The following is a 22,333-nucleotide window of genomic DNA, read 5'->3' on the forward strand; positions in this document are numbered from 1 at the left end:
TTCATGTTTTGATATTAAAAAATAGCTGAAATCTTGTGACTGGTGTTTTCTTTTGAAATGAAATATATACCTGACATTCTTTCACAAAGCATTGAAATTGCAAGTGGATTTTTCTTTTACCTTAAAATAATATATGGAGTAAACATGCAACAGTATACAAAGTTAAAGATATCTAAATATTCCATTTTTAAGGCGATTCAATATTACACCACCTCCATATTTAGATCCGCCTATCACTTGACTGACCAACACTGCGTATTAGGAAAATTCACGTCCTTGCAATTGCAAAACAACAGAGAATGCATGTCTGTATTTAATATCAGATCATAGCATGGTATTATATCTGAAGAAATGCTAACAACAGTGGTTGTGCAGAACATTTTAATTTTCTTCACTGCACACTGGTATCAGTGGTATGGAAGACAATGGGTTAGCAAAACTCAAATCAGCTGTCATTCACAATACGTCAAAAATATTCTCATACAAAGCTTTAACGGCAACATGTACTAATGCCATGGCTTGAAGTAACATTTATTAGTATGTGTTATCAATTTACTTTACCTGAAAATATCTTAAACAGGGCTGTCAAACGTCACTAAATTGTTGACTGCAGTAAGATGATCAATGTTTTGCTTTTACCAATCACATGTGACGTCATATCTACGGAAACTAGAAATTTACAAATATTCTACATAATTCATGTTTTGATATTAAAAAAAAATTAGAAAGGTATCTTTTTATCTTCAAGATAAAGATATCAATAAAAAGAAATTGTTCACGAAATTATCCGATTTCTAAAATTATCTCGCAAAATTGCCGATAATATCAGAAATCTTCCGAATGAACATGCCAGCGAATATGTTTTCCTCCCGCCGTCAGGCGCTCGTCGCAATGGCGTTCCAAACTTAGGTAATTTATACTATAATTTTTGTGTTTTACACCTTGAAAATGTACTTGCATGCAAAATTATAAGTGTTAACAATTGTGAAAATATTTGTTCTCGTTATTAATTAAGTTTTCATGGGTGTTTAAGTAATTTTCATGTTGTTTTTACGCTGTTTTTGTAATATGACTATCGCGTTTTCGTTTTTGATTTGCTGTTCCAAGTGAAATAGGACATCGAAAATAACCATGTTTCTTCGTTATCAATCATTTCAGGAAGTTTTTAAATAGTGTCATTGGGAAAAGTTTTGGATATTTATGCTAACTTGTAAATTACAACCCTGTTTTCATCTTACTTTTTACAATAAATTACTTTCTGTAATTTTGTTGTAGATGTGAACGAACTGTGTCATGCACATAAAATCCCAGCTCGAAAACGAGGCATTGTACACGAAACTTTAGATCCGCATATTTTTTCATATTAAATTTTTCAAGGAAACGTGTTTTTATTGATCAAATTAATTTCGATTGCCGATAGAAATAGGTTATTCAGTATTATAAACATGGAGTATTTATTTTGGCTATTCAGAAAAGTTTACTTTATGAATACTGAAGTAATAGGCTATAAAAGAATTTTTTTTTTTTAAATAACAAACTTCCTCTTCAGTATGTATATAGGTTTCAAGGTTGAATAGATGTTGTGTTAATTCCAAAAATGAAACCATGGTTAAATCTTATAAATAGATTATTTTTCAGTGCATTATTATTTATTTTAAATATTTAAATAGATCCATTAAAGGGACTGATTCACGATTTCCCCCAAAATTTTGTTTTTCACTTTTAATGATTTAAAATCTACTGTTTAATATGTTTAAAAGATTTCACATGAAAAATAAAGTTATATATTATCACAGAAGCTCATTTTACAGAGTTTATAATTTGTTTTGTAAACAAAGATTGTGGTGTGTTATTGCTTATGAAATTTTCAAAAGAAATGGATATTGATCAAAGTTTAGCATATCTTTCACATTTCAACCATTCTTTGGGTAAAATGTGTCATCTAAAAGTTTAAAATTTGTGACTCTGCAGAATTAAGATGCTTTATATTACAAAATTATTGTTTCACTGGTTTGTTTGTATACATTAAAAGACTCGAATCTCTGTTTACATCACACAGATCTAAGGCTAAAATATTGCTTTTATTCTTGCATTTAGAAAGTCAAAATTTTGGCTGTCAACATTAAATGAGTTATATTTTTAATGTTTAACATCAAAAATGAAAAATATTTTTCTCAAAAATCGTGAACCAGTCCCTTTAAAGACATTAATGATTTTTTTTAAATATGTGTAAAGTTATAGGAAAAGATTTCTCTTTTACATTGCAGAAAACTTGTAATATTAGTGGCATATTAAAATTGACACAGATATGAACACATTTATTTCTTTTCTTTCTGTATTTTCATAGGTTTTTTGAAAGAAAAATTATTCCAAATGAGTTCACAACAGAGCGTGGATGGTAACCCACCACCCACGAAAAAACTAAAGCAAGATGTAACCACATCCAGCGAAAACATTCCCTTTACATCTGTTGCCTTAGCAACCCCAGTGACCTTGATGTCAACCAATGTAACAAGCAGCAACAATTTGCAGCAAGTAATCAGTGTTACATTCTCTAATGGTAAGGTTTACAAGTTCTAGTTTGTTTGAATTGTATTTATAAATTTGCTTTTTGATGCATACATATACAAACTAAGGCTAAAATAAGATATATGTGTGTTTCCTATTTCACTTCCCCAAAAAATTAGGTAGGGTAGGTAGGTAAAACATTTTTATTTTATTAAAACATTTTACTTGAATCTTTTAATAGTTTTTGATACGCTTTAAATACAGCTTTGTACAGTGCTCCCTCAATATATTACCAACTTTTGTTCAAGATGAATTTGGGCAATAAAGTGGGGGTTGGCATTGAAACGAATTCACTGTTATGGACAATGCACTGAGCAGTTAAAGAAATTCAATCCCATCAAGTTATTTGGACTCCATTCTGTATTTATAAACATTTAGATATTTTGAGTTTAATTCAGCAGTTATCAGTAATTAACCTGACCACCTGAAGACCTTGTCCTGACTGTCACTCTCCACTGCACTGCTATCAAAGTACAGGTGTGATTACCAATTATCAGTAATTAACCTGACCACCTGAAGACCTTGTCCTGACTGTCACTCTCCACTGCACCCCTATCAAAGTACAGGCGTGATTACCAATGGATGTTAAGTAATTGGCAATATTATTGAGGGTAAACCCTATAAAATTTGACTCTTTGTGAAAATCAGTGGCATATGGCATTATGCAAGGTTGGCATTATAACCGGGGGGAGGGGGGGGGGGTTAACATGAGAGGAATACTGTTCTTTAGGATTTTCAGAAAATAACAATATATCGAGGGAGCACTGTATACATTAATAATATTTTAAAGATCAATTGTAGTCAAACAAAATGTAATTTAATTCAGAGAAACTCATATGTTAAAAGAAAATAATTCAAGTTTGAAAATTCTGGATTTTCATTTTATTGATATATATAATAAGATATTTAGGGTCAGCAGCATAAACATAGGTAGGTTCTGGAAATGCACATATATTTCACCTTGGCCTAAACATGCTTAAAGGCAATTGGTCAATAAGCAAAGTAATTTATTAACAACACTATAAAATTTAAGATACAAGAATCAAACTGGAAAATATATAAAAAATAATAAAAATCATTATTTAAAGATGTGAGAAGTTCAACAAACATGTGTAAATCTGAATTCATCAGTTCCACTTTCTGGATTATTGATCTCTAGAACTCTAGATTCTCCTATTGTGGTCCAGTGGACTTTGAGTAAACAAGAGGTGCCTAAATATGGTTTTATGTGACCTATCACCACCCTTGCCCATCCATTATTGTGTAGCTTGTGTTGTCCTTTATTTCAAATTTTCAACTTTTCTCATGTGTAGCAGACAAACTGGATCTTGTCTTACAAAGAACTTATGACTAAGACCAAAATCTTTTTTTTGCAATTTATTTTATTCTCTGTGTTTAATAAAGTTGACAAGTTTGTAAAACTCTAACATTTTTAGTCCCAGTAGAACAGGGCACGGAGTGTTTAGTTGTAATGAGTGTGAAGGCCATCACCAAAATTGTGAAACTTTTAACCATGGAGTTCAGCAGGAGGGGCTAATTAGACAATGTTGAAATGAATTCCATCTTTCAAAATCCTCCTTTTATTTCAGAATATGTTGCAGGCAAACTGAGTATCTAAAGTTAATGAGCATTGATTCTGTTAAAAAAATTATGAATTTCATTACTTGGGGGGGGGGGGGGGGGGTTTATAAGAATCATGTACTAAAAATGAATTATATTTTAGAAAATCTTTTTTACTCATCTAAAGGATATAAGAGACATGATAGGATGTGTTGCTATGGTTGTAGCAAATACAATTTTGTGGTATATAGGAGTCACCAAATCTTTCCGTCTGTGTGTCCATTATCCTTCCATACCACTTTTTGACTGTGCCATAAATTTATAATGGATTCACATTAGAAGCTCATATTTGGCACAAAAGTTGTTTTATGACCAGGAATTGCATCATAATTTCAAATCAAGGTCATTTGGCCAAATTTTCCAGTAAAACAAAAGGGTTTAAATCGGTGTCAGAAATTTACTTTTATATACTAATGTTGAGTGATTTAAATGACGCATCAGCTTTTTGGATGTCAAATTCAGGGGTTTAAGAGTGATTACAGCAATGCTGGAAATGGAATGTCTAATGTTTGATTCTCATCTAGATCTATTGAGCTGAAATTCTCTTTGCAAAAACTTAATTTTAAATGTTTACTACAGTTACCATTGCTTTCCTTCCCCTCCACCTCCCCGTTATCCCCTTTTTTCCAGTTTAAAATCAGAAGACCCTTGAAATGTGTTTACATATGAAATGTTTGGTTTCAAGGGTAAAACCAGATTATGATAATTGTATTACAAATCTATCATCATCGTAAAATTACTGTATGGTACCATTGTGCCTCTTTATGTATATGATTATACATAATTATATATTTGTGCATGCATGCATCTATCATCATATGTTATCTGCATTTCATCAAAAGCAAATTTATTGGAAACATGTGATTGGTATATAGTACTTAATTTCTGTTTGGTTCAGGGAAATTTTGGACCCATAGTTTTGATCTTCTTTTGAAACCTATACCTTTATGCATGAATTCACTTGCACAGGTGTTTTCAATGTGAAACCAGCTGAGTTGGAACAGCCCCAAATTGGCTCATTGAAGCCAACCCCCGGCCTGCAACCAGGACCTGTATCAGTGGTCAAGGGTAATAATTTCATATCTCTGATAAAAATATCCTATGTTTACTTGTTAGACCTATTCAAGGTAGTTTTACATTTCTTCCTTTTGTGCATGCATACTTATTTTACATCAGCCCTTCCTCAGCATTCTTACAAATTAAAGCCTATTAGGGTCAAGTTGAAACAGGTTAAAGATATGTGAAAAACAGTAACATGAACTATGATATGATAAGATGTGATTATGAGAAAAGTTATAGTTACAAGAGAGTTCTGTTTACATTATGGAAAGTTTTAATTATAAGACATAAAGTCATTGTTAAGAGATAGTAAGGCATAATTAAGAGATAGTTAGAAGATAAAATGTTATTTTTATGGTTTATATGAATAGTTATCACATATGAGATACTATAGCAAGCTATAGTGAGGTAAATAAGATAGAATTTGTTTTTGCAATTTTTATGAAGGGGGAGTACAGTAAAACCTGTTTACAGGGAACATGCTTATAATGGATTCACACTTACAGTGAAGTGATTTTCATTCCCTGTAGGTGCATCTCTATGTTGAGTGGATTCAAATTCGGTTAGGTCATGACCATGAGGGGCATGGGTAGGGTCATAATATGGGGTCAAAAATTTTCGTTTAAATAAAATGGGTAAACTTTAAAAATCTTCTGATGAAGATCAGCAGAGCAAATGTGACTCTGATGAGCATTGTTGCCCATGAGCCTCTTGTCTATGGTATGTTGTGACAATATTCACAACCTTGAAAGCTTAACAATTACAATTTAATACCCTATTCTGTATGTTACATTGATGCTAAATTCACTCGTAGAAAATATTATAATAGCTAGATTGTAAAGTAAAATCTAACCCTTCTAATATTTACTCCTAAGAGTTTCTGAAAATTACATTAAGATCCACTTTTGTATTATCTTAATGCAGTCTAAATAATACTAATTTAGTAGGAATGAATTTCATTTTTTAGAATGCATTAAGGTGTGAACTGCTATGCCTTACGCTGGCATACTTCATACTTCCGTATACTTAGGTATGCTAGTGTGAAGCATTTCATTTCATACCCTCATGTTTTTTCAAAAATGAAATTTATTTCTTTTATTTACATTCTACTTTCATTTCTGTCTGAATTCCCATCCATTAATTTAAAGATAGACGTACTATATTTATCAAGACTTCCATTCATGCATTATTCACATCAGCAATGCATTCATGAGGAAATGACAATCATTACAATTGGTAAAGATATCAAAGGCAGAAACAGTGGAAATGTAATTACAGTCAAACCTGTATTAAGAGACCTTCCAACGGAGAATGGAAAAAAGGTCACATATGACAGGTGGTCTTTTAATACAGGTTGCCTATTTTCCGCAGTTAATGGATAAAATATCGTAAATAATTTGTACAATGGAGAAAATGACTACATGCATTTGGAATTTATCATTAAGAATATCAAGTACGGTTTTAATAGTTGTAAAATAAAATTAATAATACACTGTAGTTAAAAATCTAGAATATGATGTGCTGTATCATAATTTTTATTCATCAAAAATTACATTTTATCTATTTAAGAATGATAAACTTTGCATGCATTTCATATTACACATTTACATGAGATTTAAAAATTATTGATGAACTGCATGTAAATTTTCTAAAACTTATAAACACTGTGTTATAAAGGGTATTTATGTATAGCACAGTGTAACTAAAAAATGCAATGCTTGTGGTAAGAAAGCAAATGGTGAAGTGTTGCATCTCCTTTTGTACAATACATGCTGGAAAAATGTTATTCAATTTGAGAAACATTAAATAAATCACAATATCCATTGTACATACACAGCAAATCTTTTAAGCTTAGAACTAATGCAGGCAATTTTCTTGAACTCAGACGTGTCAAATACTCGGGACATGTCGAAGTGAGCCGCTAGTTCCGGTCATTATTCTGGAAACCTCAAGTATCTCGTGCAGGAAAAACTGCCAATACTCCGTTTAAAATTTCAGTCCTAAGCACAATATTTACCTGATTTATATCACAATGGGGCAAATTTTTACTCTTTTGAACATAATGGTATAACAAGTGGTAGATTTTCATTTCCGATCTAGCCTACCCGGCACTTCTTAAAGTTTGTCGAAATTCACACCTTCAAATACACCGGCCTTGATTTTCTGATCCTTGATTTTGTTAAATAAACATCAACTCGGGTTTTATTAATTAACCACACACGACACTGCATGTTGACAGCTTAGGTATAATAATTCATTCAGAGGGCCGACTAAACAAGATCATCGCCAAACTGTGCGTACCAAAACGAAAGTGTTAGGGGCGATAATTCCCAGAATAGTCGTGCGTTTGAAAACGAAAGTGTTCGGGGCGATAATTCCCAGAAGAGTCTACTCAACCGAAATCGAAAGTAGTAATCACGTAATCGAAAAATGTACAGTCGTTAAATAGAGGTAAAATTTCGTGAAAATACACGAAAAGGTTGTAAAAATCATGGTCGTTGGTCGCGTCAGACAGGTGGTCGTTTAATACAGGTACAATATATAGAGTAACGTCTTGGGGGAACTTTTTATGGTCACATACGACAGTGAGTCGCTTAATACAGTGGGTCGCTATGGCAGTTTTGACTGTATATTTTAGTGACAATCTCCTTAATCTAACAGTGGAAATGTAATTATATTTTAGTGCCAATCTCCTTAATCTAACAGTGGAAATGTTATTATATTTTAGTGCCAATCTCCTTAATCTAACAGTGGAAATGTAATTATATTTTAGTGCCAATCTCCTTAATCTAAAATGTATGAAAAATGTATTTCATGTACAGTGGAGCCTCGTTAATCCGGACACTTTGGTTCCCAGTAAAATCGTCCGGATAAATGAAGCGTCCGGATAATTGAATCACATATTTTCTATCTTTACATAAGTAACCAATATGTGCCTACTTTATTGATGCATAGTGAATTAAACACATTCTATCATTGGATTTGACCATTTGCAGTAGTAAATAAATTATGATAATGTTAACATTTGCATGTATTTCAAAGCACTAAAATTTAATGTACGTGTTCAGTGTATTTGCCTGTGCTTACATTGTACATATGATCCCTACAAATACATTGTAAAAATACGAAAATGTGTACCGTATGCACCAAAACAAATAATGAAGCACTTTATGTAACTATAAGTAAATAAAGCATTAGTAACTAACATAATCATTTACACTTCAAACATTTCATCACATTTTTACTTCTTAAAGAGGCCGGTAATTTCCATCTAGCTGTCACGATTCACGAGTTCGGTGGTCTGTTAAAACAATCTTTATCGTCCAAAGTTGATATAAGAATTTCGAGATTATCATGTCAGTTGACAACATTCTTTAACAAAAATTCAATCTGCCAGAGTATATATTTCTTATCCTATAATTATCCAAAACAATATCGGGAGAACAAAATCATTTAAGCTCGTAATATCAAGACCTACTACATCTTTGATCTAGTCACTCGCACCTATTATTTTCATGATGCGATAATAACGGAACAAAACTCGGGTGAAACTAACATTACAGGTACATACAGAATTTAATTGTCATTTTCCTTAAAATGGTAATTTTCTCACTTCTACCCAGAGTTTAAAAATTCAAAGCAATAAAGCTTTACAACATCGTAACAAGAATCAATCGTACATAGGTATATTCTACATGCGTGGCATTCTAAACGTTAAAACCTTATACTAAATATACATGTGCATGAACATACATGTATATTTCACGCCAATCAACAGTATAAAATCCAGAATCTAGAAGTATAATCTACACTCTTTAGATTTGAATAAGCCGATATCAATTTACGAATCAGTACAACTGATATGTGTATAGCAATTTAAAAAAAATTATCATTACGGCATGATGTTGAATTTATTAATACTATTAGGGTATTGATCAAGATTATAAAATAATATGCCACAGATTTATTTACAAAATTCAACACTACACGCAATAAAGATCTTATGTGCGAAAATTGGCAATACAATGTCTCGATCGGCACGTGCTATCTAACGGACTTATCATCACACACCACCTAATTGGAGGGAGGTGTTGGCAGGGTACAGATAATCGCTTCAATTAGACAGTTTGGCGTGTTTTCTTTATGATTTATGCCATGCTAAAATTGTCCGACACAGACCTTCCCTAAACAAAATTACCGTCCAGATTAACGGTACAATTTTCAATGCATTATAACGTTTTGTAGTAAAAAGTGACCGTCCGGATCCGGAAAGCGAATTTCCGGATAAATGATGCAAAATAATGTATAAAAATTCCGTTCCCTAGAAAAATCGTCCGGAAGGTGAAGCGTCCGGATTAATGGCGTCCGGATTACCGAGGCTGCACTGTAACTAATTGTTTTGGTTGTGATAAATCATTACCTCCCTTGGCATTATTTCCTCTTTTTTAATTATGCTGCTTTCAGTAAAAAAAAAAAGATGATAAAATGAACATGGATGACCTTTTGACTCATGTCTACCTTTTCCATGAGAACACATCTAGAAACTTCAAGTATAAATGTGTAGTGTTTTGTGACAAGGTATTGAAGTTAGCCATATTATGTAATGGAAAATAGTGAAAGAAAATACATCCATGTATGCATTTACATAATGCCATATCTTGCAGTTGTCAATTTTTCTTTGCTGTTTACCACAACATAATGTTCTAGCAATGGACCCAGAACATCACAGGATATCCAGTTACACTAACTGCCAATTCATCTCGTATTGACAGCTTTATATGATATATATTATATCTTATGATTAAGACTTATTATCTTGTGATTACAACTTGTCAACAGGCTTAGCATCTATACATCTCTTAATTACAACTTATCATCGGGCTTTAGTAGCATCTATATATATCTTAATTACAACTTATCAACGGGCTTAGCATCTATACATCTCTTAATTACAACTTTGCTTCATTATCATCCCTTTATTTGACCCCAGTAGGTTTTTTTTTTAAACAAACATTCTAACAAGCTCTCATTTCACTATAAAATAAAATCAGAACAGAAATGTATTGACAAAAAGTGTGAAATACATTGTAATAATGAATGCTGCTTTTTGATTTATATTAGGAGTACCAGTGAATCCAGCCGGTGTGAAGATCCAGAGCCAGAATGTCCAACTCAGGGGACCTAACCCTGTCACATACATTGCTCAAAATATACCTGTAAGAAACTTTTAACAAATATTCAAGGAAGTAGATAAAGGCTTAAAACAATATCTAAAGTCATATAATGTCCTTTATATATTATGGAAAAGTGAAATTGAGTGGCTAGTGCACCAAAGGACCAATATTTGGGGCTAAAACCTTAAAACATGACACAATTTTAGAAATCTTCTTGACTTTTGTGACATTTTATTTTTCATGTGAACAAGAAACTTTAACATTGAGCATTACGAATCAGTGTCATTGATGATTTCTGTTAACTGTGTTAATTTTTATATGCCCGTCAAAGACGGTACATATTATGGTATGGCGTCGTCCGTCTGTATGGACCTTGTGGGCAGGATACAGACCGAACTGTAAGCTCCAGGATTTTACAACTTAATACATTTGATCACCGTGATAAGAGGAAGATGTCTATTGTTTTTCAAGATCAGAGATCAAAGGTCAGGGTCATAGTACCACTTAGTAGGAAAACCTAGTATAGGAAAACCTTGTGGGTAGGATACAAATGAACCATAAGCTCCAGGATATTAAAACTTGGTATATTTGGTCACCATGATGAGAGGAAGATTCAGGGGTTTTTTCCCCTTATATAACTGGTACAGTACCCGCAACGTTATTCTTGACATGATAAACGATAGAACACGATACACGCACGATAGGATAGGATACACGCACGATACGATAGGATACACGCACGATACGATAGGATACACGATAAACCTGATAAACGCAAAACCTGATAAACGATCTTCACGATAGACCTGATAAACGCAAAACACGATAAACGATCTTCACGATAAACGGAAAACCTGATAGAAATGTTGTAAATTTAGAAACGGTTTAGACGGAACGAAATTTTGATACCTACAACATAATTACATTATGTTTACATTATGTTGATAATAATATTGAAGGATTTCAATGTTCATTATATACCTACATTACGGACAACGCGGATTTCTTGTTTCCCGCGTTCTCGCGATGGGAAAAAAAATCTAACGCGGTAATCTATAGGTAACTCAGGAAAACCGCGTTCTCATCGCGGGATGACTATCAGCTACCTGTCCCCGTCGCGGTAACATTTGTTTAAAACATTAATCGGTTCTGTACCATATAATTTCTTTAATCCACGGTCGTACGTTTTTTGTTTTGTTTTTAATGCCATCACAGCTAAAATTTAAAAAAATATATATATATATATACGGCATTGAATTCATTATTTGATATCTATATGAATTTTATCAGCCAATGATTCTAAAACTTATATTGTCACCTAATGTTTAATATATAGATTATACAGGGAATTAACTAAATGTAATATAATGTAGTGATATCATGCTTCAGTAGCTCTCTTATGCTAATGTATATTACCTTGAGTATGAAATAAAACCAAGTAATATTGTGCGTGTAGCGAGGAGGGGGTTATTTTGCATCAAGCTCTAAGTTCACGGCTCATTCAACATCTCAAGTTATTTTCATAACGACCGCTTTAAAAAAAATCAACCCCACTACACCTGTTAGATATTTTTACACTATGATTGATAATTGATAGTCATAAGTAATTGGAACATATTTATTTGAATTGATATTTTGTTAACAAAACATAAATAAACTGTTTAAAAAACATAAACAAAACCCGGCTTGTTTTAAATTCGCAATTTTGAAACGCTTAGTGTGTAAAAAAAATTCAAATAATCATCAAAACCAACATAAATTTCCAGTATCTACACGTACGAGTATTGGTACATGTGTACATGTACAAGGTATATAAAAAAAAAAACAACGATGACAGCGGAATCGTGCCCAGTTGAGCAGAATTTTGGGGGATGCAACACCCTTGCACCCTTTTAAAACATAATCTTCTAAATGTGTGAAATACAATGTCCCTGAGAATGTTAGCTGTCAAAACACGGGTGATACACAAAATCAGATATAAGGATGCGCACAAGTTCAGCAGTTGCTATATAAGTAGCATACACGTGAAAAAAAAAATCGGAAGAAAAAGAACCATTATTAAAATATACATGTTTGTGATAAACAATGTAATTTACTGATTTTTCCTTTCAAATCGGAACTCCCTATTTTTCTGTTAGTGTTAATTACAAATAACTGTTTCTAGACAAACAAATGTTTATGAACTTCAGAAGAAGGAGCTTTCAGATTTACTGTGCTCGGTTTACTGTCCTACTTTCCAGACTACTTAGAATTAAATTGTGATAAATTTTCACTCTCTCTCTGGACAGACAAATAGCTCTTCTTCTGCCTTAAAATCGACAACTTTATGTTCTCCTTCAAATACACCGTCTTTCCTCGATTCCTAAAAATAGCTTCTTTAACAAAACGAATAAAGATTTCGGAAAGTATCGTACTTTTTCATTAGATTTTATATACGATCCCGATAGTTTCCGAAGCTACACGATAAACGATTTTCACGATAAACGGAAAACCTGATACACGCAAAACACGATACACGATAGACCTGATAAACGCAAAACACGATAGAAAACGGAAAACCTGATACACGATAGGATAGGATACACGCACGATACGATAGGATACACGCACGATACGATAGGATACACGCACGATAGAGCACGATAGGAATGTCAAGAATAACGTTGCGGGTACTGTACCAATAAATGGTATCATTCCCAATGCCATAAACCATTGATTGTTCCCAATTTTGAAACTGAAAATTCCCAATTTACTTGCCAAAAAATGGACCACTGACATCATACTTTACTTAGTCTGAAACGTTGTACAAATTAACTAAAATGTTCACTTCCGGTATTAAATCGAAAGTAAAGATCATGGCAGTGTGCGTGTTTTGTAGAGCTACGACGATTCTAAAATGAGCCTACGACGATTCCTTATGTCTCACAACAGCAAATATTACCTTTAGAAAGTTTGTAAAGAGATGACTACTTCTTGTTTTGTTCTCTTTTTTTCTTTTCTTTTAGTTGAAATCATTTGCCGATACATTGGTAGAAAATTTCCAATTTGTTCGATTTTGACACTATTTTTCCCAATTGAATGGGTACCAGTACCAGTGGGTAGAAAAAAATCGCTGAGATGCCGATTGTTTTTCAAGGTCAGAAGTCAAAGGTCAAGGTTGTAGTATTACTTAGTAGGAAAACCTTGTAGGCATGATACAAACTGAACCGTAAGCTCCAGGACATTGCAACTTGGTACATTTGATCCCTATGAGGAGAGGAAGATGCCTATTGTCGATCATGGTTAGAGGTCAAAGGTCAAGGTCACAGTATCACTTAGTAGGAAACATTGTAGGCAGGATACAAACGGAACCATAAGCTCCAGGATATTGCAACTTGGTACATTTAATCACTATGATGAGAGGAAGATGTCTATTGTTTTTCAAGGTTAGAGGTCAAAGTTCAAGGTCGCAGTATCAGTTATTAGGAAAACCTTGTAGGCAGTAGCAAGATACAATCCGAACCGTAAGCTCCAGATTGTTGCAACTTGGTACATTTAATCACCATAATGAGAAGAAGATGCCTATTATTTTCAAAGGTCAAGGTCGCAGTTTCAATTTGTAGGAAAACCTTGTGGGCAGTATGCAGACCCGAACTGTTGGGGCTAGGCTAGGACCATCAAACTTGGTACACATACACTTTATGTCAAGTGGAGGATGCCTATTATTTCTGAAGGTCAAAGGTCTAGGTTGTAGTAGCAGGATACAGACCAAACCATTGGGGCTAGGACCATCAGACTTTGTACATATACATCTTATACCAAGTGAATTATTAAAATACAGACTACATGATTTGTATGTTTTCACAATGCAAAGAAAATATGTCATACCCTGATGATTGCTGATACTACTTGAAGTCAAGTTCTACAAAAACACCCTATATTAGCTTTTCACGGGCGTATTATGTACCATTGGCAGTTCTCTTGTTAAATATCCACCCAGGTTTTGTATATATATTGTTAATGCATGTATTATGATATGTGCCTTTTTAATGTTTATCACCTGTTAGTCTTGGTATATAGAACAATTAATTGGTGGATAAGTAATCCCTAGAATTCTTAGAGTAGTGCATTTCTCATAATTACATGTTTATACTTGATTCCGTTCTGATAACGTATCATGTTAATTGTTCTTCATTCTGAATAGGCTAAGTGATAATTTTATGACTTTAGTCAGATGTATAACTACGTGTGTATTCTAAATCTGTGTGAATTCATGAAATTTATACCTGGACATGTGTAGCATAGTAACATGTGTATACATAATGTTCATAGGTTAAAAGTCCATCAAACACCCAGCACATTGGGCCTGAATGCCACTAAAAATAAAGAAAATTAAAAAATAATAATACTAAGAAATAAAGGGGAAAAATACATGAAAATATGCATGATAGAAATACATGCATGTTTTAAGTATATACCTGTGTGCCAAGTATATACATATACGGTGTAAACGGTGTACGAAAACAAACTTTTACATGACATAGGCATCCGACCAATAGATCTGACACTGAAAAATATTTCTTGAAATAAAATTATTCTTTTTCAAACACAAGATACTTAAAGTGGAATAATGTATATGTATGACATTATCCTACCATTGATCTCCCCTTAATTTTAACTGTATGTTAGTTATATTAACAAAGGAAAAGTAAAACTCCCAAAGGCAAGATATGTCTCGGTGTTTTGTAACTGCTTGGTCACTATTAGTTGGCTGAGGCAACCTGATATATTTCCGTAGATGGTCAGTAACAAACCTAATAGCTTTTTTATTTCATCAGGGACCATACCACAACATACAATATTCATATTCCATAATGGGTTTTTTGTTTTCTTCACATAAGTCTGCCACATTGCCATAGAGAGATTTCTTACTGATTCTCTATAGATATATTGTTGGCAGTCATGTGACACGTTTTATTCAATGACAGAGCAATATTTTTGTCCAAAGAATTAGGGCTCCAAAGCGTGTAAGAATAATATTTTTCTGTCAGAGCAAGGTATCTCAGATGAGCCTATACTTGTACAAATTGGAGTAAGAATTAAAGATTTATCTATACCATGAGGTCAGATTTATAAGTGTGATATATTACTTTAGTTTTAAACATAGCTTCAACTGTCGGAGAATGTTTTAGAAAAAAATTTCATTTACTTTGGGGTTTTTTCCCTAATTTTTTTTTATGAATGAGTCGATAAAAAACATGGTGACAATGAGCAAAAAACACCCATCAAAAGTAGTCTCTGAATACATGTATTTACAGGTGACACAAACAAGTGTGTCATCGGTGACGGTGAAACCTGGTACCATGACGATCATGCCACAGCAGGCAGTGCCATTGCAGACAATTCAGGCCCTACAGTCCAAAAGCTCAGGACAGACCAACATACTGCCTGCCCCTATGCAGCTTCAGCAGCAAGGCTTAAAATCAGTGAGTGTGTTCAAATTCTTTGAAAAGTTCTTTAAATGACTAGCTGTAGAAATGTTGCACTCTGTGAAAAATTTGGGATTGACCAATGTGATAATAGTAAGTGTATCCCAAAAAAAATTTCCCCAGAGAACTATATTTCTGCAGCTATAAAGTTGCATGAATATCAGGTTCATTGTTAACACTAATACTGTGCTTAGTTGCTTTTCAGATTATGACTTCTCATTTATTCCTCCATGTGACACATAGTTTTATTTGAAAAATCAATTAAAAGAATTTCGGTGTGACTCTCCAAAATAAAGTGAAATTGCATGATGGTCTTGTCTGAGTGTAGCCAAAGTTTATGAACAAATGGTACAGCACCAAATGATGTCAATGTTAACTAGTGATTCATGTGATCTCCAAAATGCCTGCCCATCACTAATCGGGACTTATTGATGTTAGGATTTCTTAATTGATTGTAGTACATATGGGTGCATATATTGCTTACAGTGTCAACAAATTGTATTTTGGTTGATCTTAAAGGATTTTATGTTATGATAATTTGAGGAGTAAAAAATCATGAGTCATGGTGCTTTGATTTTTCCTTGTGCATTATTTTAGCTCAGAGAAAAACAGGAATTTCTAATTTTTTTGCTAAAATAAATGTTTATCTGAAGGCTCCAGATATTGAATGTCATGTACAAATACTGTTTAATCACTTATATTTCACATATTTCTTTATTTGTGAGAACATTTTTTTAATTTGTGTGGTTACCTTCGTGCAATTATAAATTATTGTTGAACAAATTGAATGTTTGCAAAAATCATTTCCCTGATAGATCTGACAAAGCAGGATTGTGGAAGTAAAGTCTTGTGAAATATAAGTGATTTACTGTGAATAAAGGAACATAATTTAGTGGTAATGTGAACTCTAGTAGATACAATATCATTATATTTCATTTGTTGTCATGCAGTTAGAATTCAAACATAATAATCACATATATTGATTTAAATTATCAGGGGCAGATAACATTAGGATCTGTGACCTTGGCCCAATACACACAAGCATCATTGACTCAGCCCAGCAATGTCCTTCAGACTGGCCAAGGCCAACTGCGGCCCCAGATGGTATCTAAGATCCTCCCTCCACAGAACTTTCAAGTCAAATCACTTAATGTGGCCAAGAGTCTGATCCCCAACCAGCAAATCCAATTTTCTCACATCCACAATGCTGGTGGAAAACCTCTTGCAATGGTGGCTCAGTCTACCAGTCTGGCTCCACAGCAGACTCCAGCGACGACAATGACAGCTTTGAAGAGATTTCCAGGTAAAATTGTAATGGAATCTTAAGGTAACACCATACTCGCATTATTATCTGATAAATGTATAAAAAGTGTATTTATTTCCATTTATTAGAATTAAAACTAATAAAATATATGGGTCATCGCACTTTTTAAGATGTGAGACATACATATACAAAATCATATAGCAATGTCAGAAAATCGCAATTTTCCTTAAACAGCATCGTTAAAATTTCACAAAAACTAGTTATACTGATATAATAGCATTCAAACAATTTCATGAAACTATTTCCTTACAAAAATATACAAAATGTCTGTGAAAAATATAGGAAATCTATCGCATAATGGAATTATAAAGAAATCTTTGAAAACAGAATTGTTGCCCTTGGATTCAATATTTTTTTTTTAAAGATCATTGATTATTTTTGAATACATAACTTAGACATTTGATATATTTAACAAGATTTTTTACAATTACAATACGCAAGATCGTGACTACTTTTTCCGTCTTGGTTTTAAATTTTACTTTTCCCTTTCAAAGTCTCGCGAGACCCAGAATATGCGAGAATTTGGGCATGTTGGTAAATAATACCAGTTCTCCAACTTTTGTCGTGATCAATTCACCTGATTTTAACAAGATGGTGCACTATCATTGCATTGCAGTATACTGTAGTAATGATTTAAGAAAGAAACAAAATATGCAGAAATATCCACAAATGATAGATTTTAATGGAAATGTGTTGGATTTTTCCCCACTGATGTCAACCAGGAAATTTCCAAAGCTTAGAAGGGCTTGCGTCAAAACATATATCTTCACGAGCTAAATTCAGGAGTTCATTTTTCCTGTATCCAGACGTTTTTACACACCTTTCATTTAAAAATGCTTTTAATTGTGGAAAGCACGGGTTAAATCGTCTTCCGATGCCATGTTTGAATTTTAAAAAATGCCCAAGATCGACACGCTTTTCCGGACTTCTTTACAAGAGAGTTCCGCTAACTTGATATTTACGATCTTGCGTATTGGATAAGACTCCAACAAAATTTATGTTCCTATCATACATAAATCTAAATGATTCATTGATTTTGCAAAATCTTGTGACATCACAGGAGAGTGAAATTACCTTTAGTGTTAAATTGTTACAGTAGAGGGTAAGAAACTATATGGTTTACAAATTACAAGATGTAAATTTTTATTACAGTTCCAGTTTCCCCCATTAATATGACCCCGAACAGTATAGCAACCTCCTTACCAACGAAAATACGAATACAAGGAAGTGTAGCAACAGACACCACAAATTTGATAAAGCAGGACAACAAGGACAGCAAAATCCCTGCTGGTACAAAACTTTTACCAGCTCAAACAACCACAACCAGTGCATGTGCACCACATCAAAATGGCCTATTAGCAAAGCCAGCAACAGTGGCAATGTCCACAGCATCTCCTACAACAGTCGCTTCTGCCATTCCTGTAGTGCAGAAAGGCAGCCATTTTCATGTTCAGCCTGGAGCAATGGCACCGGCAGGATCCATACCTGCCCCAAAGTTTACTCATGTGTTTCCTAGCAATGCATTAACAAAAGTTGGAATGATGACTGTGCCAACTCTACAAGGTTCAATTGCTCGTGTTCCATTTAAAATGACTGCTTCTACCAGTGCACCATTGTTGATGAGAAATCAAGCTCCAAATGTTAGTAAAGTGTATGTATCAACTCCGAGTGAATCCTCACAAGAGACAGTTAACTCCCAGCAGGGATCTGAGCAGGATGGCCCAAGTGAAGAAATGAAAACTGCAGAGAAAAAGGAAGTTTTAGAAGAAACTAAGACAGAAGAGAGTAAGCAAGAAGAAAGTAATAAGGGATTGGAAGAGAAACACGCAGAGTCAAGTGAAATGGAAAATGTGCCAAATTTCTTAGATGATGTAGATTCATTGAATGCAGAGAAAAAGTTTTTAAAGAGTGAACCTCAGTCAAAATGTGAACTTCAGTCTAAATCTAAGAATATTGATAGTGAACAGGAAAATGAGAAGGATGAGAATTCAGCACAGCAAGAGGAAAGCAAATGTTTGGTGCCTCTCACAGTACAGAATCTGGAAGAAGACCTGAAAAAGAAGACGAAAGAAAAGAAAGAAACAAAACCAAGTGAAATAACAAAGCCAGAGGTCACAGACAAAGACAAATCTGTAGTAGAGATCAAACAAGAACCGCAAAGTGAAGAAGATGAAAAACCCTCAGTGAATGAGAGCGTATCAAAAGAAGAGAAGAAGAAAGAGGGAGAGAATAAAAAGTCGGAAAAAGAGGACTTTGATGCTGTTGGTGCCATGGATTGGAAAGATGGAGTAGGAGAGCTAGAGGGAAGCAATCTGAAAGTAGGATCACATTTCTATGATATTTTGTATGTTAACAGAGTAAATATGTTGTTACACAAAAAAGACTGAGTAGGTACATTGTCACACAAATAGATGGAGGAAATATTTTGTCACATACAGACAGTAAATATGATGTCATACAAATAGACAGAGTAAACATGTGAATATTTTTTTTTCACAAGACAGTTAATATGTTGTCTTTCAAAGGGACAGTAAATATGTTGTCACACAATACAATGTATACAATAAATATTTTGTCTTGCATATTAGACTGTAAATAGGTTGTCTAACAAATGGGTATAGTACTTAATTTGTCACCCCTAAATGCATTGAATATGTTCTCACACAAATAGACAGTAAATATGTCACACAAATAGACAGTAAACATGTCACACAAATAGACAGTAAGTATGTCACACAAATAGACAGTAAATATATCACACAAATAGACAGTAAATATGTCACACAAATAGACAGTAAATATGTCCCACAAATAGACAGTAAATATGTCCCACAAATAGACAGTAAACATGTCACACAAATAGACAGTAAACATGTCACACAAATAGACAGTAAGTATGTCACACAAATAGACAGTAAATATATCACACAAATAGACAGTAAATATGTCCCACAAATAGACAGTAAATATGTCACACAAATAGACAGTAAACATGTCACACAAATAGACAGTAAACATGTCACACAAATAGACAGTAAACATGTCACACAAATAGACAGTAAATATGTCCCACAAATAGACAGTAAACATGTCACACAAATAGACAGTAAACATGTCCCACAAATAGACAGTAAATATGTCCCACAAATAGACAGTAAACATGTCACACAAATAGACAGTAAATATGTAGTCCCACAAATAGTGTAAATAATTTGTTTCTCAAAATAGACTATAAATATGTCACATATTGTCACAATATTTCCACATATTGTCAGGAAAGCTCGATAAAAATTTTAACTGAAAACGATATTTTACAAAGTTATTGAAGAGTACAAAGGACAAGGTACGGTTTTAGCCAAATTCTGCCCGGCGTTTATGGAGGAAAATTATTTTGCGTTGCAGATATTTTCCTGTCAAATTCCTAAAAGAGTAACTTATAGTAACTCTCAAAAGCATATGGAAATCAACTCATCTACGCGCATGCGTAGTACATAATCAAATAAAGTAAGGGCTTTCAGGCTATTTGTGGTGTTTTCATGGTTTTTGTATTGATAAACTTGTGAAATTGAACACCTCTTCCCTCGTCGCCCGGAATAATTTTTATATGGATTAAAAATTTACTAAATAACTTACAATTCCTCTTAGTTTCATCCCGGGCGACGATGGAAGAGGGGTTAAAATATCAGTTGAAAGATGCTAACAAATTCGCCATCGTGACGCAATTTGCGTTGATCGTGGCGGTTGAAGAGGAAACGAGAATCATTTGAGTAGTAAATATATTTTCAAATAATATATGCTCATATAGTTATTTATTTAAACACATTGACATTTAATAAAATCATCATAATAATAATAGAAAATCCGGATAAATTTAAGCCTATCTTACAGACCGGATGCCATTTTTGTTGTTATGACTATAGTGTAAACAGAACGGTATATAAATAGCACCAACCGACGATTCGTGAGAATTCATGTTACATACCAGGCAAGCTACATTTAAATAGTTTATATAACGATGGACGATTCTTTTAATAAATAATATATTCCTTGAAGATTCAAGCATTATTTTTTACCATTCATTTGATTAAATGGGAAACGGCATGTAACAGCAGACGACAATATCCACCTAGGTACGTACGTACATCAGTGACGTATTTAGCGCGAGTGTAACATTTTATATTTTTCAAAGACAACAATTTCTTTGTCAGAAAGTTTACGATGGTTATTCACAAATATAAAATTTTAAGCACACTATCTATAAATATACACCACCGCGGTGACCGAGCGGTTAGAGCGTTCGCCCCGCATGCGGAAGGCCCGGGGTTCGAATCCCGCCCGCGAACGACCGAAGTCGTTAAATCAGGTAGTGACATTGCTCGGCATCAAGTGTCAATGTCACGGGTCCTTGGAGATGACCTTAACACCGGATGATCGGTGTCACAATATGGCACTGGGGGTCTTTAGTGTTCTAGTATATCTGCAATAGTTACAAAACTATTTCGTTGTTTGGGGAACACTAATTCACTTTCATTTTTGAAAACACAATACAAAACCAAAAAAGTTTGTGTAGCTAAGATAGGGATTAATATACATTTCTTGCAAGGCACTTTTTACTAAGGAATATATGTTACTCATTAAAATTATTTTTAAATTGAGGTGCCTGAAAGATAATTTGCTCCATATGTGTTACTCGTATTACTATATGTATTTTAATTTACAATGATTGAAATAGATTATAGGCGCATATATCTTCTTCTTTTTTAAAGGGGGGGGGGTGACTTCTCGAAAACATTGACAAACACAAAAATAGGGATTTTGGTAGCATTGGAGTGGGTTGATTACATGTATCCAATGTAGCACTTACAATTACATTTCATCTATCGTTCTCTACTACTATAAAATGCAGTCCGGGGGAGGGGGGTTACACAAAGCGAATACACAACATATGGGTAGATCTATATATAAATATAATATTGAGACTTGCAGTATTGAGCATTCCGTCAAAATTTTGTTTTTCTCCATTCGAGATAAATATACGATGTATGTATATACTTGCATAATGAGAAAATGCAGTTTAGATTTGAATGGTTTTCTTTTATCATGGGGGCAGGGGTTGGTTA

General features: G+C 33.6%; 2 protein-coding genes across 3 annotated transcripts in view; one reads left to right on the forward strand and one right to left on the reverse strand.

Annotated features, from left to right (window-relative positions):
* LOC125671364 (protein-L-isoaspartate O-methyltransferase domain-containing protein 1-like) overlaps window positions 1-835 on the reverse strand; it is a 17,944-nt gene extending 17,109 nt beyond the window's left edge. Inside the window, exon 1 of the mRNA XM_048907013.2 lies at window positions 562-835. The gene's annotated coding sequence lies outside the window, so the exon portion shown is untranslated. The remainder of the gene's footprint in view (window positions 1-561) is intronic.
* The window catches only part of LOC125671363 (lethal(3)malignant brain tumor-like protein 3), a 43,150-nt gene continuing 21,644 nt past the window's right edge, over window positions 828-22,333 (forward strand). The window contains exons 1-7 of one of the 2 annotated variants that reach the window (XM_048907011.2): window positions 828-909; window positions 2,348-2,560; window positions 5,158-5,256; window positions 10,369-10,463; window positions 15,719-15,886; window positions 16,886-17,192; window positions 18,366-19,531. In XM_048907011.2, the coding sequence (XP_048762968.1) occupies window positions 2,374-2,560; window positions 5,158-5,256; window positions 10,369-10,463; window positions 15,719-15,886; window positions 16,886-17,192; window positions 18,366-19,531 (2,022 nt within the window). In that variant the 5' untranslated portion in view covers window positions 828-909; window positions 2,348-2,373. The remainder of the gene's footprint in view (window positions 910-2,347; window positions 2,561-5,157; window positions 5,257-10,368; window positions 10,464-15,718; window positions 15,887-16,885; window positions 17,193-18,365; window positions 19,532-22,333) is intronic. The other variant, XM_056162553.1, reaches the window with a different exon arrangement.

Source organism: Ostrea edulis, chromosome 4 (genome assembly GCF_947568905.1).
Source record: "Ostrea edulis chromosome 4, xbOstEdul1.1, whole genome shotgun sequence".
Taxonomy (NCBI): Eukaryota; Metazoa; Mollusca; class Bivalvia; order Ostreida; family Ostreidae; genus Ostrea; species Ostrea edulis.